Genomic DNA, 21,653 nt, shown 5'->3' with positions numbered 1-21,653 from the left:
AGAGATCAGTGTGTGAAGATTAGGGAACATCCCCTGAGCAAACACCCTGATAAATGTGTGAAGGAGCCCGTTGAGCTGCAGACCCACCAGCGCAGTGTGTCTCCAGCTGTGTTTACCTACCTCTACTAGTCTGGTCCCCTGATCCCCTAGAACACCCACATACCCTACCACCCCCAGTCCTAAATATGCAAACGTGGGATTATATACTATAGACACATAATAATGTGGACACACACACACACTAATGCTGCAAAGACAGGAAAGTATATGCAGTGACAAATGTATTGTAGATTTGTATCTTAACAGCAGAGGCTATATTGTTCCCATGCAAACTGCTTCTTCACTCACATCTCATGTCCAATATTCCAACTGACATCAAGCCCAACTGTTGCCCACTGCACCAGCTGGCTCAGCTTCCAGTCGCCTTGGCAACAAGACCAGGAAGTTGCCCAGCTCCTCTGGCAAAGATGAAAAGCTGCCACTTCCTCATTGATTTGGGCCTTTCTTTCTGTCTGTGTAGCCGTTTTCCCATTTGGCAGTAGACTGTGCTATTCAGCGCCAAAGCTCCTGAAAGGAGAAAAGGGGTTAACACACTCTCTGTAGCGTTAGGGGAAACCTCAGGTTTAAACAGGTAAAACAAAAGCAGTATTCATCTACAATGGTGGGCCTTTGTTAGGTGGGTTTGCTCTTTTTTTTAGAAAGTTTGCAGTTTGTTCAAGTGGTTCAGAACGTAACAAGTACAAAACGTGAAGGAACAACTTCACTGTCTAGACTAGACAGTGAAGTTGTCATCTATACACTCACACTAACACCTGCCTACACACTCTGTAATTACCCATCACAGTGTGACACCAGAGGAAGACTGCAGAAACTCAAATGCACACACATTCTTGGCTGCTAAGCACAAACGAAGTCGCTCACATAAGCATCTATTATGCCAGAGCACAAGCCCCGAAACAAAACGCTGCAGTATTTAAAGCTGCAGTGCAATTTCACCTAAAAGCTAAAAACATTAAGCAGAGATATCCTGATCTTGAAGTAAAGGCAAGTAAAAAAATATAGTTGTAGATAAAAGGTCAAAGGTCATTTACGCTTTTTACCCCTTAATAGAGTAATGTCTTTTGCAGCCTAAACAGTTCTATGTTGGCTACATACATACAATGGGTTGTTAAGGAGAGTTTAATCTCTGGTGCACACATGTTAACTTGCAGTGTGGAAAACCAAAATTGTAATTGCATAAACTCAATCTTAGACTGATAGGTGTGATACAATATCTTTAGTTATATTTCTCAGTGTGTGTTGAATTGACACTCAAAAAGCTGAAGTGAACCAGAATCAAGTGTTTGTTGTCGAAGCCTACAGTGTTAGTCCAAAGATCTTTCACACCGTGGGGGGCTAACATCAGCCTGGCTGGGACACCCCCACTACTCAAAACACACCCAGCACCACGGATTGATGTGTGGCGGCTGGGGGTGGAGGTGGCTGCTGAGTAGCCTGCATAAGTGGAGGGGGGAGAAGTTTTACAAAAGAGTTTTTGGAGGGAAATCAAAACTCCTGCACTGAGGATGCTGAGATAAAAGTATCGGTAAAAGAGTTAATCATTCATTGAACTGACAACTTTGTCCAGATGGAAACATTTGTTTACGCACTGGTTTTAATTGCATCCCGCAAAAAGACTTGATTTGAGTTTGTTATAATTACAATGAGCTTTTTTCGTGGGGTCTCATCACATTATCAGCTCAAAAGCAATTGTTCTTGTAAAGCTCATGCAATGCACTACTGTCGACTAATCAGTGTGTTTTTTACCCAAAAAAACAAAGGGCTCTTCACAGGAGAGGACAGGAACATCAGCAGGAGCACCAAGAAGTTACTTTACCTCCCTGCATGATGACATCCCATCCCCCTGTTGTCACTTCTACCAGCCAGCTCTGAATGTCAGGCTCTCTGGGGTCACCAAGGCCCACCCTGCCCCAACCCCCAAGCACAGTCCAAAGGAGCTAAGGCTGACATAATGAGCTGGGGCTAATTGTGTGTGTGTGTGTGTGTGTGTGTGTGTGTGTGTGTGTGTGTGTGTGTGTGTGTGTGTGTGTGTGTGTGTGTGTGTGTGTGTGTGTGTGTGTGTGTGTGTTGGCCAGACATAGTTTTGTTTGGGGGTGGTGTGTGTGTAGGTGGGATGTGTTTTGTGCTCTCTCTCTCTCTCTCTCTCTCTCTCTCTCTCTCTCTCTCTGTCTGACTGACAGCATTTTTCAAACAATTTGCAGAGTCAAGCATTTCCTCATTACCAGCATGGCAGCCTTCATTGAGGCTGTTTTAGACATCACATGTCAAACATGTCAAAGTCTAGACCTACTGCAACAACTCTGTGGAGTTATAGTTATAGTTTTTGCCAAATTGCACGATTTGAGGCCTGAATAAAGGAAGAAGACGTAAAATTCATAAAATAAGGAAATCTTCTCTGCATCTGTTCTTCATTAGACAATGTCTGTGCAGACGTCGCGTAGACTGAAGTGGAGCTTGGTTCCTTTTACTCCTTCCACAACAATACACCTATTTGTTGTCATGCAAAGTTGCTGAAAGCAGCTAGTTCAAATCCGAGAAGTGTGTAGTCGGCACATCGCGAACGGGACAGTAATCAGATTATTGTGAGGAGTTTGACAAACGACCAGAGACAAGCACTGGACCCCGGAGGATTGGGGGGTTGGCAGGGGTCAAGGCTGGGGGTCAGAGGTCGGCTTTTCAGAACCGCTCAATCGAAGGGCCATTAAATCTCATCTTTGTAGGATTCCTCAGTGAGTTCCATCAGACTGCTCCAGCGATATGCTAAATTCAATCAATACATCCTGGACTCTATGCTGCACATATGCAGTGACAGTTAGAGTGTGCTTGTTTGATGAAGGCATCTGAAAACACACTTAAATGAACCATTGGAACACGGGGAAAAGAAATTCTGGCATTGTGCCCTCGAAACGTAGCTTCATGCTTCTCTAAATCTACAGGCAGAAATATTTTACAACCCAATTATTACCTTGGCATTTTGTCCACAATGCCGCTCTTTGTGCATAATATGGCTTTGTGATCCCATTTAAACCGTGTGTTATCTCATGTGTAAAGTATGTCGTCTCCGGGGCGTCCTGTCTCCAGCTTTGTTTTCCTGCGCCTGCCGTCCAAATTTCCATCACAAACATCTCACCCTGACTGACCCTTTGCTTTCTGTGTGTGAAGAGGCCCTGATTAGCCTGCATGCATGTGCAGAAAGGCCCCAAAACCTTGACTATGACTATGTATGAATCTGTGTGCATAGGTGGCAAAGCCCGTGTACGTGTATGTGCAACTATACTCCGTGGTTCAACTATTCAGCAAGTTCCCTTCTCCTCCTTTCCTGGACGTCTCTGCAGGATGACACAGTTCGCTGCAGAAAGAAACCACCTCTATTGAGGACTCTCAGTCCGAGGACAGACTCTGTTTTGTCTATCTTCTTTTTTTCCTCCCTCGCAGCTTCCTCTGTTCATTAGTCTCAGGTCAGACCCAATAACCGCACGTAGCTGTGAGATAAATATTTATGGCTTCTGGTATGCATGCAGATTCCTAATATCCTCTCAACAGAACAGGAACACAAAATTGTGTACATGATGATAACAAATGTTGTTAATCATCTATTAATTCCAACATTTGACATAAAATCACATTTTAGACAAAAAGACAAAAACGACAAAAAACTGTCATGTGTCCCACCTGTTGTATATATTCAGATACACCTGTTATCATGCAAACATCAAGCCTTGCAGACTACTATCATATCCCCTAACCCCAAGGGGCAGGAGATATGATACGCCTGAAGTCAGAGGTGTGTGTGTGTGTGTGTGTGTGTGTGTGTGTGTGTGTGTGTGTGTGTGTGTGTGTGTGTGTGTGTGTGTGTGTGTGTGTGTGTGTGTGTGTGTGTGGTTGGGTGGGGGATGGAGTTGGCTCACTGAACTGATGGAGTCATGGAGACACCACATTTTGGCGGTCCCCTCCAGGGTTTCCCCAACAATGGCCGCCTCATTTGCCACAGAGGCAAACACTTTTTTAAAGGCAGGTTCCATTGATGAAGTGCAGGTGCTGAAGGAGAGAAAAGGAGGGCAGACATGCTCATGCGCCGGGGCATTTATTAAAAGAAAGTAATCAGAAGGGGCTCAAAGACGAGCTGCTGGACACTGAGTGTGAATATGGTTGGGGAACGATGGAGGGAGGTGAAAGATGCTCAACAAACCCAGCAAGTATATAATTAGAGTTTCTGCTAAAGTGCGAAACATTATTGCTCCCGACTGAAGGAAGAATTAGAAAAAATATGATTTATGTACAATAACTCTTAATCCTGATTATAACATTGACATTATGATTATCAGTTACCATAAAAAATATAAAGATTCAACCCTTTTATGGTCCAATGTTACGGTCAATACATACAAAATAATCTTATCAACCTCATTATTCTGAGTGAGCAGGAACAGGGGCTGATTGGTGAAATGGTGGAGGGGATCATAAGATTGGCATGTGTCCATTGTGTGGGCAGACCATAGTATGAGGGGGGTCTGGAGTCAGTATGTGTGTCTGTATGTGAATGTGTTTGTATAGGCAGCCTAATTATATTCAGCATAGCCACCGATGACCCAGGCTGACCAAAGTAATTCACCGAGCAGGATGCAGAGTGAGGGAGGAGGAAGAGGAGGAGGATGAAGATGAGGAGGAGGCAGCCAGGCAGCTAAACTCCATAGTTCATTTTGTGTTTACTTTCATAGCATTTCACGGATGTGTTTCTGATAAGCGTCTAGAAAAAGAGAGATAAGGAATAAACATTTAGGTTATATTAGTTATATAATCGTGTGAGGATCTAAGCATAAAGGCTGAAAATTCACAATTTATGTCAATGAATATGTGACTTTACTTTTGTTCTGTTACGACACAGTTGGACCAGATGAAGGCGACCGACGTCATCTTTGCAGTTCAGACATAATCGTCTCACTTAACTCTCAATCCATATTAAGCTGCCTTTAGGATCAGAAGAATTTTTCCAGAAATCTATGAGGGCAACAGATGTCAACATCTGGAGATAAATACTTAGCTCACATATATAAAAACGTATTAAACAAATATAAAGATATTTGAAAACAAAGCACTACAGCGATAAATTTAGAAATCCATCCCATTGCCTCGAAGAACATGGACCGGTTTTGGCCGCCAAAATTATGCATCTGTCTCGACCGCCATAATATATCCCCTTTGTAGTCTCTCCCATTGTATCTAAATAAGGCTATTCAGATGTGGATGTGGTCAACATCTGTCTTCCCTGCGGACATATGCAAAGGACTTTACCTATTGTCAATTTTGGAGGGATCCTGCCACTTGTTAAGTTTCCCTCCAAGTTGATTCAGCCAATTAGAAGTAGCGTAGGGGGTGGGGGAGAACCTCTGTCTGACTCCCAGCTGGGCTCCCAAAACATGGAAACCACACCAGGCCCTGGGCAGTCACGGCACCGCTGCACGGCCGATAACAGCGCTTTCATCTGGGTCAGGAGTGGTGGGGCTGGGACGATGCGGCCTCAATTGCGGCTAATGAGAGTCGTAAATGTGAAGTGAAAGGGAGACGTCGTCTTCTGAGACACAATGGCTGCGACGCGGTTCCCTCCAAAAACAGGGCCGAAATGAGTGTCGCTCGCCCACACGCCGCCGCGCTCTGGTGAGGGAGCGCAGCGTTGATGAAGAACACGCTGCCACCAGGCTCCCATCGAACGCCGCGGCGCTGACTGAAGCTGCTTTGTAGTCTAAATTTACCCCCCGGCCCTCGTTTACCGCAGGGAACTTCCTGTGCTTTTTGCGGCCGTCACAATGTGTTTTCGTTTGCCGCCGGCGACCGAGCGCTGACCGTCGAAAGAAAATGGTCGCAATTAGCAGCGGCGACGCTGTGTGAAGAAGCGCCCTGTTTACCCGCCGCTAAACTGCCCCCCCGCGTGCTCTGGAACGCCGAGGAATGCGACGATCAATAAAGAACGGCACCGAAACCATCATTATCTGCTCTCACTGAAACCACAGATCAGCTCTAATCTCTTTACAAGATGAATGATACATTGATTGCCAGCTTTTAAGCATAATGAGTAAAAATTGAAAACGACAAAAGTAGGATTTAGAAAGAACGAGCACAATATATAGATAAATTAAAAAAATGTGCAACCCTGTCTTCATCAGCTCCTCTTCATCATCCTCATCAAACTCTGAGCTGAAGCAGTGAATGATAAACTTCCTGATTTTGGCCACAATAGATAGAGAGGTCCATTTCAGACACCTGCAGCCTCTTCCCTCCGTTTGCCTAATGAAAGGTCCCCAGGGCACCCAGCTGTGACCTCTGACCCCACACTCTATAATTAGGTTATATTTAGCCGCTGGGCTGCTTATTGCAACAAAAAAAAGCAATTGATTAAAGTGTAGGTATTAAAATGAAGGTTAAAGTGTTAAAGTGAATACTTTGAATGTTTATAACGAGAGGTGGAGACTATTTATATTTCTTTTTTATATAATTCTTCAACACGTGGGACATATTTTCATGCTAGATTTGTGCCAGGTCCCAACAAAGAGCTAAGTGATCTATTAGATGTTTAGAAAAGCATTAGAGAGATTCTCCGAGTGCTCCTGCATTTCCAGCTGCGTTTGCTATCAGCTCATCAGCCCCACAGACACTGTTTATGTGCGACAGAGCCCTCTTGTCCTCTCTTTCCCACTGGGCTTTACTCACTCAACACACACACACACACACACTCACACACACAAACACACACACACACAACCCAAGATGAGAGGCACCAGGACAATTTTACTGTCATACAAACAAACACGTGCACAGTCAGGATCCTGAGAAAGTGCAATGAGAGAGCAGGCGTCACTTTTCACATGTGCCTCTCACGGGGACTCAGTGTAAATATATAAATAGCTCCTTCCAGCTGCAGGCGCTGGTTCCTCTCGCGGCCTGTGGCCAGAATCCGACTCCGGCCGCGCACGCGGGAAAACGCCGGCGGCGCCGCTCCCGCTGCATCGACCGCAGCAGAGAAGTGGGCACCGTCCACACGTCACCACCGTGCAGGACACGGGGGTCATGCTCTTCCTAAACGGACCCCAACCGGACCCGTGAACCTCGGTTTCCGATGACTAACCCAAAAGCAGCCGGGGCGAAACGCGAGACGCAGCACAATCCTCCGGAGCGAAGGGCATATTTCCCGTCACCCCGAGCGCGGGCTGGTTATCAGCGGCTCCCGTCGAGGCCCCGGATCCCGTTACCAGCAGACAGGCGGCCGTGTGCAGGAACAACAACAAACCGCAGCAACGTCAGATCGGGCAGATTAGCGCCGAGGTGCCGTGGGGGGGAGGGGGGGGGGGTGCTGAGAGCGCTGGGAACGAGGACGTCTCAGCTTCTCAACCCACTCTGTCCTCGGGCTCCGGCACTTTCAACAGGTCCGATTCCCTCGGGCTGAGCTTTAACTGTGAACTAGGGTGGACGAACCCAGAATAAAACTATCTTCATCTAACACTATGAAAATCGAGTAGCTAATAGCCTTGTTAGCCTCGGCTTGACTGATCTGCATGATATTAGCATCCACATGAAGGTAGTGAGCCCGATGCAGCCTGGATGCGACAGCCGGGGTCATTCCAGGGCCACAAAGCATGCGTGTGCTGTTATTCCAACAGACACGTTGATGTATTTGACAAATTGTGTAACTCCGACTGTCCACACACTGTGCGCGCTTGTGTGTGTGTGTGTGTGTGTGTGTGTGTGTGTACACTGTGAGCACGTGGAAGCTGTGACGCGCCCCCCGAGTCCAGCCAGGTTTAGGCCCCGATGCGTTCGCTGTCACCTCCCGCCGCGCTGCGCTTTAAACTCCGCCGCTTTGAAGCCGCAGACAATGGAGCGGCTGGATTCCTGCACATGTGTCTTTGTGCGAGGCCTCGAGGCCTCGTCATAGCCGCGCCGGAGGGAGGGAGCGCGCGCAGCAACGCGCCCACAAACGGGGGAGTCGGCTCGGAGAGATGCATGGAGGCGTCGGCACAAAGGAATATTTGATTCGCTTATAAATACCGGGACATGAAAGAGGAGCCCAGCAGAGTGAGGGGGGAAAGGTCCGACAAGCCATCATCAGCACCACCATCATGTATCAGTCGGATCATCATTATCACTGAATCAAGTCACATGCTTCATCTGTCTGCTGCTGCTCTGTTTTGGCCTCAAACATAAACATATACACAAATATATAAATTTAATGCTGTTTTAAATTGACTTTTACAGACTAACATGACCAATAATTGTGCAATTGATTTTTTTTTTTTACTTTACTGCTGTTTGTGACGCACATTACTATTCAAAGCAGATTTCCGTGTTTAGCCGTAAACGCGCTCTTCATGCAGGTTAACCAGCGTTTTCTGCCCAGACATGTCCAAGACAATGGTGAATTGTTACTTGGTTTATCCTTGCGTGGTCTTTGTGCAGGTCAGACGCCCCCAGCAGCAGCAGCAGCAGCAGCGGCAGCGCCACCCTCTCCCCTCCCCTGTGTGAGTGGTTTAAAGTTTCCCCAGTCGCGCCCTGATTGGTCCGTGGAGTTTCCCCGAGTGGGAATAAAGTTCGGAGCGCCGCGTCGCAGCGGCCGGAGAGTTCAGCGGCGCGTGCTCTCGTATCGAACGCATCAGGGTGAGAGGAAACCGAGCGATGGAGCTCGTCATAGACAGTGCCGGGTTTGTTTTATAGGGGGTTTCAATCGTAAAGGTGCAGAGCCTCGCAGCCTGGGACTACTTTTTGGGGCATTTTTTTTTAAATCGAGCGTAATCGCCGTCGAAAATGTCCGCTTTTAAGGTTTGGATTAACGCTACGTGGATTTTATTTCTGGCCGTTTCCGACGTGGCTTTTTCAAACTACTCCGAGGACCAGTGCAGCTGGAGAGGCAGGCAAGTATTCCCACATCCACGCCTCCCTGCGCCCCTTGAGTCGCGCGTCTTGCGACGCTGACCACAAATGCTGCAGGTGTGAGTTTGAGTCTTTACGACGCTTCTTTGGACGCGCCGTGTGGAGACTCGTCATTCCGCGGCTCAGCGTTTGCAGAAGCTGAGCCGCGGACGCGCCTCCGGGCTCTGCAGGAGGCGTGAAGGGGTCCAGACCCCAGACACGGCCGGACACGGAGTAAAACAATATTATTGAGCCCGCATTGTATCGCGACTATGTTAAATACCTGTTAAATACCTAAAGATGCGGCGAACGCGCCTCTTTCACCGAGCGGCCACTAGGCGGCGCATTCTCTAAAAATGACCGAGTCTAGGAAAGTTCAGCTAAAACTTAAACTTCAATACTTTTTCTGTAATCTGAAATCTGAAATGTGAAGCTCAAGCCACATTGCAGTTAAATGCTTGAGTGGGCCCAGGAAATCTTCCTCTGCTGATGATGATGGCGATGATGATGGCGATGATGATGATGGTGGAGGCCCCTCGTCTAACCTGGCCCCCGTCTTCCTCCCTCCACGCAGCGGTCTGTCCCAGCAGCACGGCAGCGTGGAGCAGATCTCCCTCCACTGCTCCGAGGGCACCCTGGACTGGCTGTATCCCACGGGGGCCCTGCGCCTCACCCTCTCCCCCCGCCTGCCCTCCGTGGCGGTGGGGCCCGGCGGCAGCAGCTCGGGCCTCATCACGGCCTGCGTCAAGCCCTCGGAGCAGTTCCACGGAGCCCAGCTCTACCTGGAGCGGGACGGCGTCCTGGAGCTGCTCATAGGGGACCGCCTGGAGTCCTCGCCGCCGCCGAGGGTGCGCTGCTTCAGCCGCATGCCCGGCGAGAGGGTGGCCCTGTTCCTGCAGGCGACGCCCCATCAGGACATCAGCAGGAGGATCGCTTCCTTCCACTACGAGCTGAGGGGCGACTGGAGCGCGCGCCTGTCGCTGGACTCCAGCCCCATCAGCAGCGAAGGTGAGGCCCTGGGGCGTTAGGCAGCCATGTTGGGTGGACCTCATAAAATATTGAATGTCTTTTTTCAGACCTTAGTTCAGTGATATTATACCCTCATAAAGTGATATTATCCTATGAAGATTCATAGCTCATAGGAGGCGTCTGTGGGCTGGCTGGACTTTCCACTGCCCAGGCAGAGAGCAGAGAGGAGGAAGTGGCCAAAGTTTCCCCAGAGGCGTGCTGGTTTGGAGAGGGAGAAGTGTGGGGGGGGGGACAAAAGCACAGTATGTGGGACTTTCTCCAGAGTCCAGAGCCCTTTGAATGGGTGCCGCATGAGTGTTCTGGGATTACTGCCGTCGCCTAGGCAACAGGGAGGCCTCTGCCCAGCTGAGATGCTCCCTCCTTTTGTTGAGCTGCCTCTCTGCCGGGAGAGTAGGAGCACAACCCCCCATTCACACACACACACACACACACACACACACACACACACACACACACACACACACACACACACACACACACACACACACACACACACTGATTAGGTTTGGAAGAGGGGCTTTGCTGTGGACTAGAGAGGAAGGAATCTCATTTATCAAGAGGTTTTCACTGGGCAGGAGAATGTGTGGGGTGGGTAGGAGGCCTCCACAGAACCACAAGGAGAACTTTAAAAATGCCACAACTTTCTTTTAAGCTGTAGTTCAGTAAAGGAAAACGGCTTCACTTTTTAACATCTTTTTCCTGTTTGTGGCCATCTGCAAACCGTGCACTGTGTTTTTAAAGCTTTTAAAGAAAGTGAAGAGGCCTGAATATTCCGCACAGGGGGACTGTACTCCCTTTAAAAACCTTTGAAGCCCCCCCCCCCCTCCTTCTGCTCCCTGTCTAGGCTTTGATGAGGTGTGACTGCAGACACCCTGAAAGGCTTAAGGGGTGGAAGTTTTATGTCTCCTAAATCTGTCGGCAGTGGGAGAGTTTCACACCTTAAAGCTCCACTGCTTCACCTCAGCAACTGTAAAAGTAGCAGCTGTCTGTTATAATGCACTGGTTTCTGACATCAGCGTTTACATCCCATACATGTAACCTGGAGAAAGGTGGCAGTCAACTAATTCCCTTCCCTTGTTGTTTCTCCAGATGCCTGCAGACCCTGCAACGACACAGAGATCCTCATGGCTGTTTGCACTAGTGACTTCGGTAAGTTACATCCCGGAACACAAAGCGGCAGCAACATTAACCAGACTGCGCGTCACACTGAGCCTCAGCCACAGACAGGCCTGCAAAAAGCTTTAGAGGTCGAGCCCCGATGCCTCCAAATCCTCCGCTGTCAAACGTGAAAAGGTTAAAGGTGAAACGGCAGCTTTGAGCTTTAGCGTCCCCCAACACACACACGCACACACACACACACACACACACACACACACACTAATCTGCAGGCCTCTGATTGAGCTGTCGTAGGACCGAGGAGAAGTTCAGCTGGCAGCCAAAGTTGGACGGATTAGTGAACAGGCCAAGGAATTCTCTCAGCGTTTATTGTCAGCTGGTCGTCTGTTACAAAAAAAAAAAAAGCCCAAACGAATGTCATGCTAGCAAAACCATCTGAATCACAACATTCTATTCTGTCCACCCGCGTTTTTACGTGCCGCCGTCCAGGGTTTGACCAGTGTCCCGTGTTGTTGCAGTGGTGCGGGGGAACATCCGCTCGGTGGAGGAAGACGAGAACCTACGGGCGGCCGTGATCAAGGTCAGCAGCACCCGGGTGTTTCGCCAGAAGTACGCGCTGTTCACCGGCAGCAGCCGCCTCGCCCGTAGGGGCGACATCAGGACCCTGCTGCAGTGCGGCGTCAAGCCCGGACCCGGCAGCTTCCTCTTCACGGGCCGGGTCCACTTCGGCGAGGCCTGGCTGGGCTGCGCTCCGCGCTACAAGGACTTCCTGCAGGCGTACACCGCGGCCAAAGCCGCCCAGCAGATCCCCTGTGAACTCCCCGTGGACTGAGGCAACGCTCCCATGGAGCCCGTCGACCACGCAGAACCGAGGCCGTCATGAAAGCCCGGCTGAACCCAGGCCCGGTCCACGGTTCAGAAGACGCCGCTAATGGCCGATGTAGTCATGGTGCCGCCAAGAGAAATTCCCAAAGGACTGAGGAATGAAGGGGACTTTTCCCAACTCCAATTCAGTGCAATATGCAGTCACCTGGTCTGAAAGACCTGGTCAAAGTATGAGCTGTGGGACACGGTGGAAATGAAGATGTTGAGAATTGTGTTTTACACAATGATGCCATTTAGCAGGTTTAGAGAAAATCATCTAAATAAGCTTCTCTCTGAGGATGAATGAAGTGAAGCTTATTGAGAGTCAGTGCTTTGAAACTCAGGATAACCTCTACAGAAAGATCAGTGCTCCTCAGTGAGGAGAGGCTTCAGGCGGGAGTGAACGCATGTCCAGTGATGGGACGAGGCTCGTGTGCAGCGTTTTCACTCTGTAGGAGATTATAGAAAAGTCATCGCGAAAGTAAAAGTTAAGCAAACGTATTTGCACTGATAAAGGAAAGGTTCGATCCGGAAAGCGTGTGATGCTGCAAGCACTGAAAACCAAATAAATAAAAAAAATTAACTATATGTAGCATAGAATTTAATATATGTACAGATGACACGAGCACGTTGAGTAAAGGCACGAGGCTGCGGCTGCTGCAGGTTTCACAGAGGGACGTGGTGCCGGTAGCACTTTCATATTCTAGCCAACTCTGAGATTTCATTCAGTGTTTGACCTGAATGACATTATTAAAGACTGGAGAAATAATTAAGACGAAACAAACCACTTTCAAAGCCTAAATGACTGTTCTGTGAAATAATATCATTTGTAATGTGCACTATATCGACAAGGGGAAGGGGTTCATACCAAATTCCTGATATGCTGAAGGAGCGTGTCTTAAATGCATCACTGCCATTTTGCTGTTTGTTATTCATGTAAATTTATGTTAATATGAATGTGAATGTAAATATGTTTATAAGAAATTCTAAAAACAAAGACATAAAAATGTGTGTGGAAAAAAACAACATTGTCTCAGTATTGAGAGCGTTTTTTTATGTTTGTTTGTTATTAAAGTATAATGCATGAACACATGGAATGGTTTCTGGATTCATTAATGTTATAACCTGCATCTATGTATGTGGGTCCATAAATCACATGATCTCTGAACGCTCGGAACAAATGCCGCGCCTGGGAGACGGAGATTTTAGGGGGTGTTCCGGGCCCGAGGGGCATTCGAACGGGGACGGAGGGAGAAATTCCGCCGCTGGAATTCTGTTGTCGTCTGCCTCCCATTTTCAGGAGTCAGGAAGCCATAAATTTCCATTCAAGGCGCGGCCGAGCCGAGGTGCCGCGCAGTCGCTGGCCTCGCCGGGACCCACGAGGTCGCCCGTATCCAGGAGAGCCTGAGTTTCTACCCGTCATGGCCGACCGCGCTTTGCTTTCTGTCCACGCAGATGTGGAACTCGCATCACTGGATCTCTATGGAAAATCCGCCACCTGTTTCTTCTTCTTGGGCGCCGCACACCTCAGTGGAATGGCCGGTTTACTGTGCACGGTCGATCCGCTTGACGAGCAGCAGCTGGGGAATTAAACGGTGGCGGCCTGACATGCTAGCAGCTAGCTCCGTGTGACTGCACCGGCGGCCAGCCTCCCTGGCTATTTACTGCCTCAGTGCTCCTTTAAAAGCTCCCATGGCTGGGGGCCTGGAGCCGCTGGACCCTGCACACAAACACCCCCCTCCTTCCAGTCCAGGGTTACTGCTGTCGGCCTGATAAGCCCAAACAAAGACTACTCCAATTATACTCCCTCAGCTAATACATCATGTGACACACTGACAAAGACCAACTTCCTGTGTTGTTGTTGTCACTTTTTTGGTGACCCCACTTTGAACCCCTAAAGCAGTTACACAAAGACTCCGTGACTGCGGCAATATTTACGATTTTGTGGAACTCTTCACACCCCAGGAGTTGATCCATGACTGTCTGTGCTTTAGCTTCTCAAACTGTGCGACCGCGCTTGTTTTGGCTGCATCGTGGTCGGGTTCAAGGATACAGTGTCTTTCAAAGCCTTTTTGATGCCTTTTTGGTGCAGCTCTGCAATCGTCCCCTTGCTTCCCGTGAAAGAGGAATTATCCATAAACGCTGGTTTGCCAGACGCATTTATAGCCTTGAAGAAAGTGCTTTGGGTTCGATCACAAAGGCAAGAGCTCAAGAGCATTGTCAGCATGTGCTGAACCGCACCAATGATTGTCCCAATTAGCACTCATGAAAGCGATGGAAGAAGTCCTTGGGTTTGGACGTCCATCGACCCCAGGGGGAGTTGAAGGGAAGCAGCAAAGCAAACCTCCCCCCAACTATAATCTGATGACATAGTAAGAGAAACCTTTTGACTTTATCTCTATAAATCATGGAGCATCATCGTCACGGCTTCATCACACATTCTTTAAGGTTTAGTCCATAGCCAGAGAAATACAGTGTTCAGTACAGCTTCTTCGTGGGGTTCGAAGTGATAAAGAAGCAGCTGTGGATTTCATCAGGCTTTATTTCCCACAGAAAGAAAATGCTGGTAATCCAAACCCCTGCAACCAAACATTAGACAGCGGTCAGGCCTCCTCTTCCTGTGACTCAGTGGCTGCGCATCCTGCCGCCTCTCCATCAGCTCAGCACCAGCTGAGAGCGAGTGGGCATGAAAGCCCATGACGCACTCTGCCATCCAAGATTCCCAGCTGACAGATTGTGGTTCCCATAACACCCTCAATGGAAACTGTGAGCACCCATGTCTGGAATCATGCTGACTTGCTACGCATCAAATCCACAATTTGGGAGCGAGCAACTCCAAACGTCTACGTCATGCTCCCAGATTCCAACGCCGTGACTCAGTTTGGATTTTACATTGGGAGCAATTAGCAAAACCTGCCTGTGTTCACATAGAGAGAGAGAGCAGCTTTGAATCAGGAAGCACGGTTTGGGTGGGTGGGGTGAGCAGTCAAGGCAGAATAGAGGACAAGTGTAGAGCAGCGCAAGGACAAGTTTATGTGGGCATGTTATCCCTCTGAAGTAGTGAAGGGAGGCGAGCGAGGAGCCCCCTTTGTTCCTCAAGAGCCTGCAGATGGCTGTAATCCCTTGCAAAAAGCGCTCTGAAAATCAATCAAGACAGGGTGGACATGGTGCATGAGTGCGGAGGCGGGCGGCACTTTTCTCAGGGAGGGAAGTTGGGTCGAACACGCGTCTTTGGCGCGTTCCCGCCAAAAGCGTGAAAAAGAAAGTATTGTGAGGGGGTGACAGAGGGAGCGAAAGGGCCCCGGCCTCCAGCGAGGGCCCGTTTGTGATGCCGGCTCCTCGCGGCTCCCAGGGCCGACGCCGCCCGCGGGGGGCGAGAGCACAAAACCCTCCAGCACCAACGCCCTGCACCTCCAGGTCCACGCCGCTCGTTTAATGATCGAGGGCTCGGACTTCTGGGCAACGTGAATGGGTGACCCGTCCCACCTCTGTGCTAATGCCGGCCGCCTCTGTTGTTACCTCTCTCTACAGAGGCGTCTTCTTGGGTTACCTCCCCTGAGATGTCCTGCACGGCGCCTATTGTGCCAATTGCGGATTAAGGAAAGAGGTCGGCACGAACGAAACTGCCACTCAGCCGCCGTTTCGTTGTTACTAGTGTCTTCTTGCAGCAGCGACATACATAATATCACAGGGATATACTCTAACATCCTGTATGAGATTTGTCTCCAGCCTCAAGAACCATTGCATTCATTGTTTTACTCATGAATCTTTCGTCTCGCGTTAATAATAATTCCTTCCTAGTTTGTGCTTTTGCAATTCAAAGAAATCCTGAATCTGTTTAAGATCAGTCAAATGTAATGTTCCACATCTCATCAGCCGAGGTGGAATGTAAGTGACTGACGCTAAGTGGGCGCTAAGAGCACTTTTCATCCTGGATCAAGTGAGGAGGAACGAAAAAAAACAAAAAACGGTGAAATGTGTGAAGCCATTTATGCATCAGATGTGCTGACAGTCCGGCAGCGTGTTTATATTCCAACAAAGTGCACTCACACATTGTGCGTCCGCCCGGGCGCTGTGTGTGCGATGTGTCAGAAGCCTTGCTCTCCCTTCGCTCATTCCAGGGGAACATGTGCGCTGGAATTCTCCCCCAATTAAGACAGGGATTAGCCGGGTTCACTGTGGGAACGGGCCGAGTGTGGGAACGCCGAGGGTCTGTCCCTCTCTCCTTCCCTCACTCGCACTCAGCCTCATTCTCAGTGGCTGTTGTTCATCAGGCCGCCCCCTCCCCTGCCTTTCTCACCCTTACTGTACGTCTTCCTCCCCCACTTTCTCACCCTATATTATTCTCCATGTGCTCTTTAGCAGCTCAGCAGTTTTAATTTTGCATTCCTAAAAAAAAGAAATTTTTCACCTCTCCCGTTTGTTCTCTGCAGCTTTTAGCACTCGTTCTTCAAGTGCACGCTTGGTAAGCGCTGCCCCCCCCTCTGGGAGCCTCTCCAGCCTCCGTCCTCAAAGCTCGTCTAGGGGGACGCTGGGGAGACCTGCATGAATAGACTGAGACGGGGGAACAGAAAGAGGGGCTTGAAAGGAGACGTCGTCAGAAATACAGGTGTCACAGAAAGACACAGTTCAACTTTAAGTTAGACAAGACGTAATTAAATAAGCTTATCATCAGTAATCGGTGCAGCAAACTACCAATGAGTCCTCTACGTAATCACACGGTAATGGAACCCGATCGCAACACCTGAATGAGCACCAGCTTGGAAACCTCCCGGTTCAACTTGCTCATTTTTCCATTGTCCCCTGCTTTTCTTTGTCGCTCCCTCAACACTCCCACCGCCTACACATTCCTCGCGCTCGCTGCCACCTTCTCCTCCATATTCCCATTCTCCGCGTGCTCTCCTTGCGTTCCCATCAACCCCTTCGCCGTTCAAGGCTTGTCCGTTCCAATTACACCGGGGCCGTCCAGCGCCGTGCTCACACACTCAGCCGCTCTCATTAAGCCCCTATCAATTAGGCATTAACCTACTAAAACAAAGGGCCTCTTGACGAGCAGCCCGTCACAGGCCGTGTGGGATACTTCCTCTGCACCACTCACCCCGCTTCCCATCCATCGGAAAGACACATTCACCCGAGTTTTTTCCCACTGCATTGGTCTAAAACCCAAATATAGGCCTAGAACGAGAGTACGGAAAAGTCTTGTGTAATGTAATCAAGATCATAACATCAACAGCAATTCAAAAAGTTGTGTAAGAAGTAATTATATATGGTCAAATCTTCTTCTTCTTTTTTTGACCTTCCACTAAAAATTGCTTCTTAAATTAGCTTTTTGCCGCCACATTAAACCAACTCAATCATTTTGGAGCATTAGCATTTACATCATAATAGCGGCCACATACAGTGGTTAACAAAAAAGCTGTTCAAGTGCAAGAAGTCAACGTTGTCCAAAATGCTCCAAGTCGGGGGAAAAACTTGGCCCTCTGCCGCGCGGGGACCAGCTGTGGTGCGCCAGCGCTGGGCCTCCGCTGTGCGTCCGGGCCGGTGCAGGTTCTGTCGCCTTCTTCGCCCGCTCGGACCCGGATCCGGGCGGTTCGCCCCGCCAGGTCTTGGGCCGGCGTGCTACCTGTCAGAGCAGGGACGAGCGGCGTCCCGGCTGCGGTTTTCCCACAGATCCGTGGTGTGAGGAGTGGTCCCCGGCAACCGGCGCTTTGGCACAGTGACTATGTTGGCACAGGCCCAAGCTGGATACCCCCCACCCCTTTTCCCAGGGTCCTGGGAGTGGGATACACTGCTGACAAAATCCCACTTCCCATTCCTCTCAAACTTTCACACCCCTTCCCTCATAGCTGGCGTGCCCCCTGGAACAAGGAATTCCGCGGCATGCGTCCTCCTCTTTTCCCAGCGCTCCTGAGTAATTCAGCTCCTACTTCTCATTCAGCATAACCTCAAATGCAACTCTCAATACTAAGAAGCTGTGTCAGCTGTGAACTATAACCGTCATAAAAACCCAGACACTGAGCACAGCAGAAGAAACGCGGACCCTTTCTCTATTAAAGGGATTCAAAGGAAATCGCCACCTATTCACGGCCAGCGCCAGGTTATAAATATGAGGACTCATTGTGAGAGAGGCTGGGCTCGCTCGCCCCGGCGTTCTGAGGGAGCGCATTCACGGCCGTGGACGTGTCTGGGTAACATGTAATGACATTATTCTCACCAGGGCGACCCCTCATTGTCGCCGCGCTTTCTTCTCCCCGGCTCGTGAAATTGACATAAGCTTTGCAAACATTCCAGGCATTTTTTTCTCAAGGGGCGAATTTCTTTTGGAGGGCTTTTCATGGAGGGGAACCGCCAGCGTGAGCAGCGCCACCTAGTGGTGGTGCAAATACTATGGGGACTTACATACATAAAAAACATACCTTTAATATTACTTTATTTAATTGGAAGTCATTTTAGGGCCAGATTTCCTGCAAAGGAGATTAGTGAGCACTTCGGGGGCGACTTCCTGCTGCATCCTCCTTCCCCTGCAGCCGGCGGAGATGCGTGATCTCCTCCTTGTACCTGGAGGAGGAGGTCAGCGTCACTCCTCCTCGCTGTCAACATCAACGCCTCGTTGCCGTACGCGCTGCGGCTTTCCAGACCTGAGCAGGTGGGCGTCAACGTAGTCCTGCAGCTCCAGCACCTGCGCCTCAGCCACCGTGGCTCTGGTGAGGAGCAGGGCGCGCTCCTTCTCCAGGTCCGCCTGTTGGAAAAGTCAGGGAATGGGAGCGATTCAGGAGGTAAGAAAGTCGGAATCAAGCGTATTTACCAGCGTAGCGTCTGTGGCGTCCTTCAGCTGTTTCCTCATGTCCATCCAGGCGTGCTCGCGTTCCTGCTCTACGCTCTCCAGCCTGATAAAAGTCAGGTTTCCCACAGCTTTCCATGACTCAGTCCACAGCTGACCACGTTCGTCATGCACTCAGAATGCGAGATACTCACTCCATGTGGCGAGGCGCCGTGAGGACGGCCACCTGGAACACAGCAGTGAGCTAGCGCTAGCATTAGCCCCCGTCACCACGACGACCACCACCACCCCCGCTCTACCTGCTGACGGGCCGCCTGCACCTGAGCCTCCAGCCGAGCCTTGTCCTGGCGGAGGCGCTGCAGCTCCTTCTCCGTTTCCTCTCTCAGTTCACTGGGGTCCAGGCTAAAGTGGCCTTCGGGGGGTCCGGGGCTCACGCCGCCGTCTGGTCTCACCAAGATCTGCTCTCTCTGAACCCTAGAGGCACGACATACATGCACCAAAGCACCCTTTTGCACATTTGCCGTGAGATCTGTTGGTGAATGAAGCAGCCAAGGAACGCCCAGTGTCACCTGTATGCAATGAGGAGGGCATGATGGGTCCTGGTCATGGTCTGTAGCCTCTTCTTATAGGAGCGAGCAGCAGAAGCCAGCTGCTCCTCCCTCGCCCTGTAGGACGAGCGCACATCCTGCAGCATCCTGTCCACGAAGGCCCTCAGCGTAGCTCCTTCTGAAGCGCGTCCACCGTGGCCAACTCTGTCAGAGTAGTCCTGCATCAGAGGTTAAGAGACAACAGCTAAGAGACACAGCAAGCTCGTGGAGGACTTACATTCACTTATTTATGTGCTCCATTGGGTGCTGCTCACAGCTATGTCTTGTAAATAGCACTGCAGCCTTGACCGATACTCCTCATGCAGCTTCTTGACTTGAAGCTGCAGCTGCGAGTTCTCCTCTTCCACTTCCTTTAACTGGCTCTGGGAGCACATCAGAGCCTCCAAAGGACACCACACACGCATTTAGTACCACTTTGAACATTCCCGCAGCCGCTTCAGATATGTCTGGCAACGATCTGCAGATCGAAAAGCCGTTGTCGGTGCTCACCGCGCTCCTCTCAGACAGCTCCTGCCGGATATTACGAACCTCTCCCCTGTTCTCCTGGTGCTCCTTAACCATCGCCGCCCTGCTGACCCAACACAGGCTCAACCACAATAGAGCAACAACCACATCACAGGAAGAAGCAGAGAGACCACATCTCACACACACACACACACACACACACACACACACACACACACACACACACACACACACACACACACACACACACACACCAAATGAAAGCCACATCTCTTGGCAAAAAAAAATCAAAGAGGAAACCACAGAACAGATGTGTGTGGGACGGGACGTATGGGTTTAGATGTTTGAGGACAGGAAATGGAACGATGATGATGATATTTCTACTCAATTACGCTTGTGCAGGAGTAAATAAATGAAAACATTCAGCGGCCCTCACACTTTCTCCTCCAGCTTCCTCTGCTGTTCTTCATAACTGCTCCTCATCCTCTCCAGGGCGTCTCTGATCTCATCTTGGTTTCCAAGCAGCTGCATCACAACAGATAAATGACGACCGTATGATAACAGCCACTTAAAGCATAGTCACACTGTTTACTGGTGTGTTGGCTACCGTTCTCAAAAATGGTTTTCCAAGTTAATGACTCACAGTTTGTTCCATGTTTTTTTGTTCCCTGTCCAGTGCTGCCAGGTCCTCAGGCTGTTCATAAACAATAAAAAATGGAGCTGACGTTCCAATAAACACGATGTGATGTTTAATATTAAAGATTCCAGGCCTTGTTAGTAAGTAAAACAGGAAATTATGAGGCAGATGTTGGATGTTTGCTCCTGGAGGTGAATCATTTAGCTCTGGCTGCGCAGACGGTCGTGTGGGAGGGACCGAGCGCATCCGCGGCCTCACCTGAACCCGGCTGTGTGACACGCGGCTGATCAGGGCCCGCACCCGGTCCAGCTCCCCGTGGAGGCCCTGGGCGGCGGCCCTCGCGTCCCGCCGCTGCTCCTGCAGCTGCCTGCGGAGGGCGTCCTGGGCCTGGGCCAGCGCCAGCAGCTCGGCGCTCAGCTCCTCGCTCTGGGCCACTTCCTTGTTGTGAGCCTCGGCCAGGGCCCGGTGTCTGTTCCTCAGCGAGGCGAACTCCCCCGCCAGGTCCTGGCCGCTCCTCTCGCCGACCTTCAGACGAGCCTCCGCCGCCTGAAGTTCCCTGGAAAACCTGTCTCTCTCCACTTCAAGTTCACTAGTCACACCTTCTAGGTTCAGTATCTGACAGAGAAAGGGAAATACAGCACAGAGTTCATGATAACATGGTAGGGATTCATTGACAGTATAATATTTATAAGATGAAAGATGAGATTATTAGCATCTATTGAGAACTCGCCTTGTTTTTCAGCTCAAATGTCTCTTCTTCAAACTGTTCTCTCATCTTGTTAGTCTGAATTTTCTCCTCAACAAGCTCTTTGGAAATCTGAAAGACAAGGAAAGCACATGTGATGCGTGAGGCGACACAGGATATTCCACCTTGAACTCTACCTTCAGCTTCTCCTCCTCGCTCTGCACCAGCCTGCAGGACAGGTCTGCGTTGGAGCCGGCCAAGTGGCCCAGTCTGCTTTCCAGGGAGCCCACTTTGATGAACAGACGCTCATTTTTGTCACGCAGCTGCAGCTAAGGTGAAGAGGTTCTAGGAATGAAAACAGTTCAGCTTGATTTGAGACGATTGGTCGTACTTACGTTCTCCTCTGTCGCAGCTTGAAGTCGCTTCTGGAGTTCATTTGAAGTTAGTTGCTGGTCCTGTGTGTTCATGGTTATTCAGAGTGGCTGTTGGAATTAACCTGTTCACTGTTTC

At 49.9% G+C, this 21,653-nt stretch overlaps 2 protein-coding genes across 2 annotated transcripts; one reads left to right on the top strand and one right to left on the bottom strand.

Annotated features, from left to right (window-relative positions):
• The first annotated feature begins 7,956 nt into the window (after positions 1-7,956).
• Positions 7,957-13,059, top strand: metrn (meteorin, glial cell differentiation regulator). Its single transcript, XM_029134109.3, has 4 exons — positions 7,957-8,960; positions 9,533-9,966; positions 11,077-11,136; positions 11,622-13,059. The coding sequence occupies exons 1-4, from the start codon at positions 8,854-8,856 to the stop codon at positions 11,933-11,935; spliced, it is 915 nt and encodes a 304-aa protein (XP_028989942.1). The 5' UTR covers positions 7,957-8,853; the 3' UTR covers positions 11,936-13,059.
• Positions 13,060-15,943: 2,884 nt separating this feature from the next.
• On the bottom strand, positions 15,944-21,610 carry ccdc78 (coiled-coil domain containing 78). Its single transcript, XM_029134081.3, has 15 exons — positions 21,539-21,610; positions 21,341-21,472; positions 21,189-21,275; positions 20,717-21,073; positions 20,465-20,515; positions 20,258-20,346; positions 19,846-19,924; positions 19,611-19,736; positions 19,318-19,514; positions 19,048-19,222; positions 18,969-18,974; positions 18,773-18,889; positions 18,606-18,706; positions 18,384-18,525; positions 15,944-16,521 (listed from the first exon to the last, which is right to left on the bottom strand). The coding sequence occupies exons 1-14, from the start codon at positions 21,608-21,610 to the stop codon at positions 18,444-18,446; spliced, it is 1,671 nt and encodes a 556-aa protein (XP_028989914.1). The 3' UTR covers positions 15,944-16,521; positions 18,384-18,443.
• Between the last annotated feature and the right edge of the window lie 43 nt (positions 21,611-21,653).

Source organism: Betta splendens, chromosome 19, assembly GCF_900634795.4.
Source record: "Betta splendens chromosome 19, fBetSpl5.4, whole genome shotgun sequence".
In the NCBI taxonomy this organism is placed as follows: domain Eukaryota; kingdom Metazoa; phylum Chordata; class Actinopteri; order Anabantiformes; family Osphronemidae; genus Betta; species Betta splendens.
This window is presented reverse-complemented; position numbering and strand designations above follow the sequence as displayed.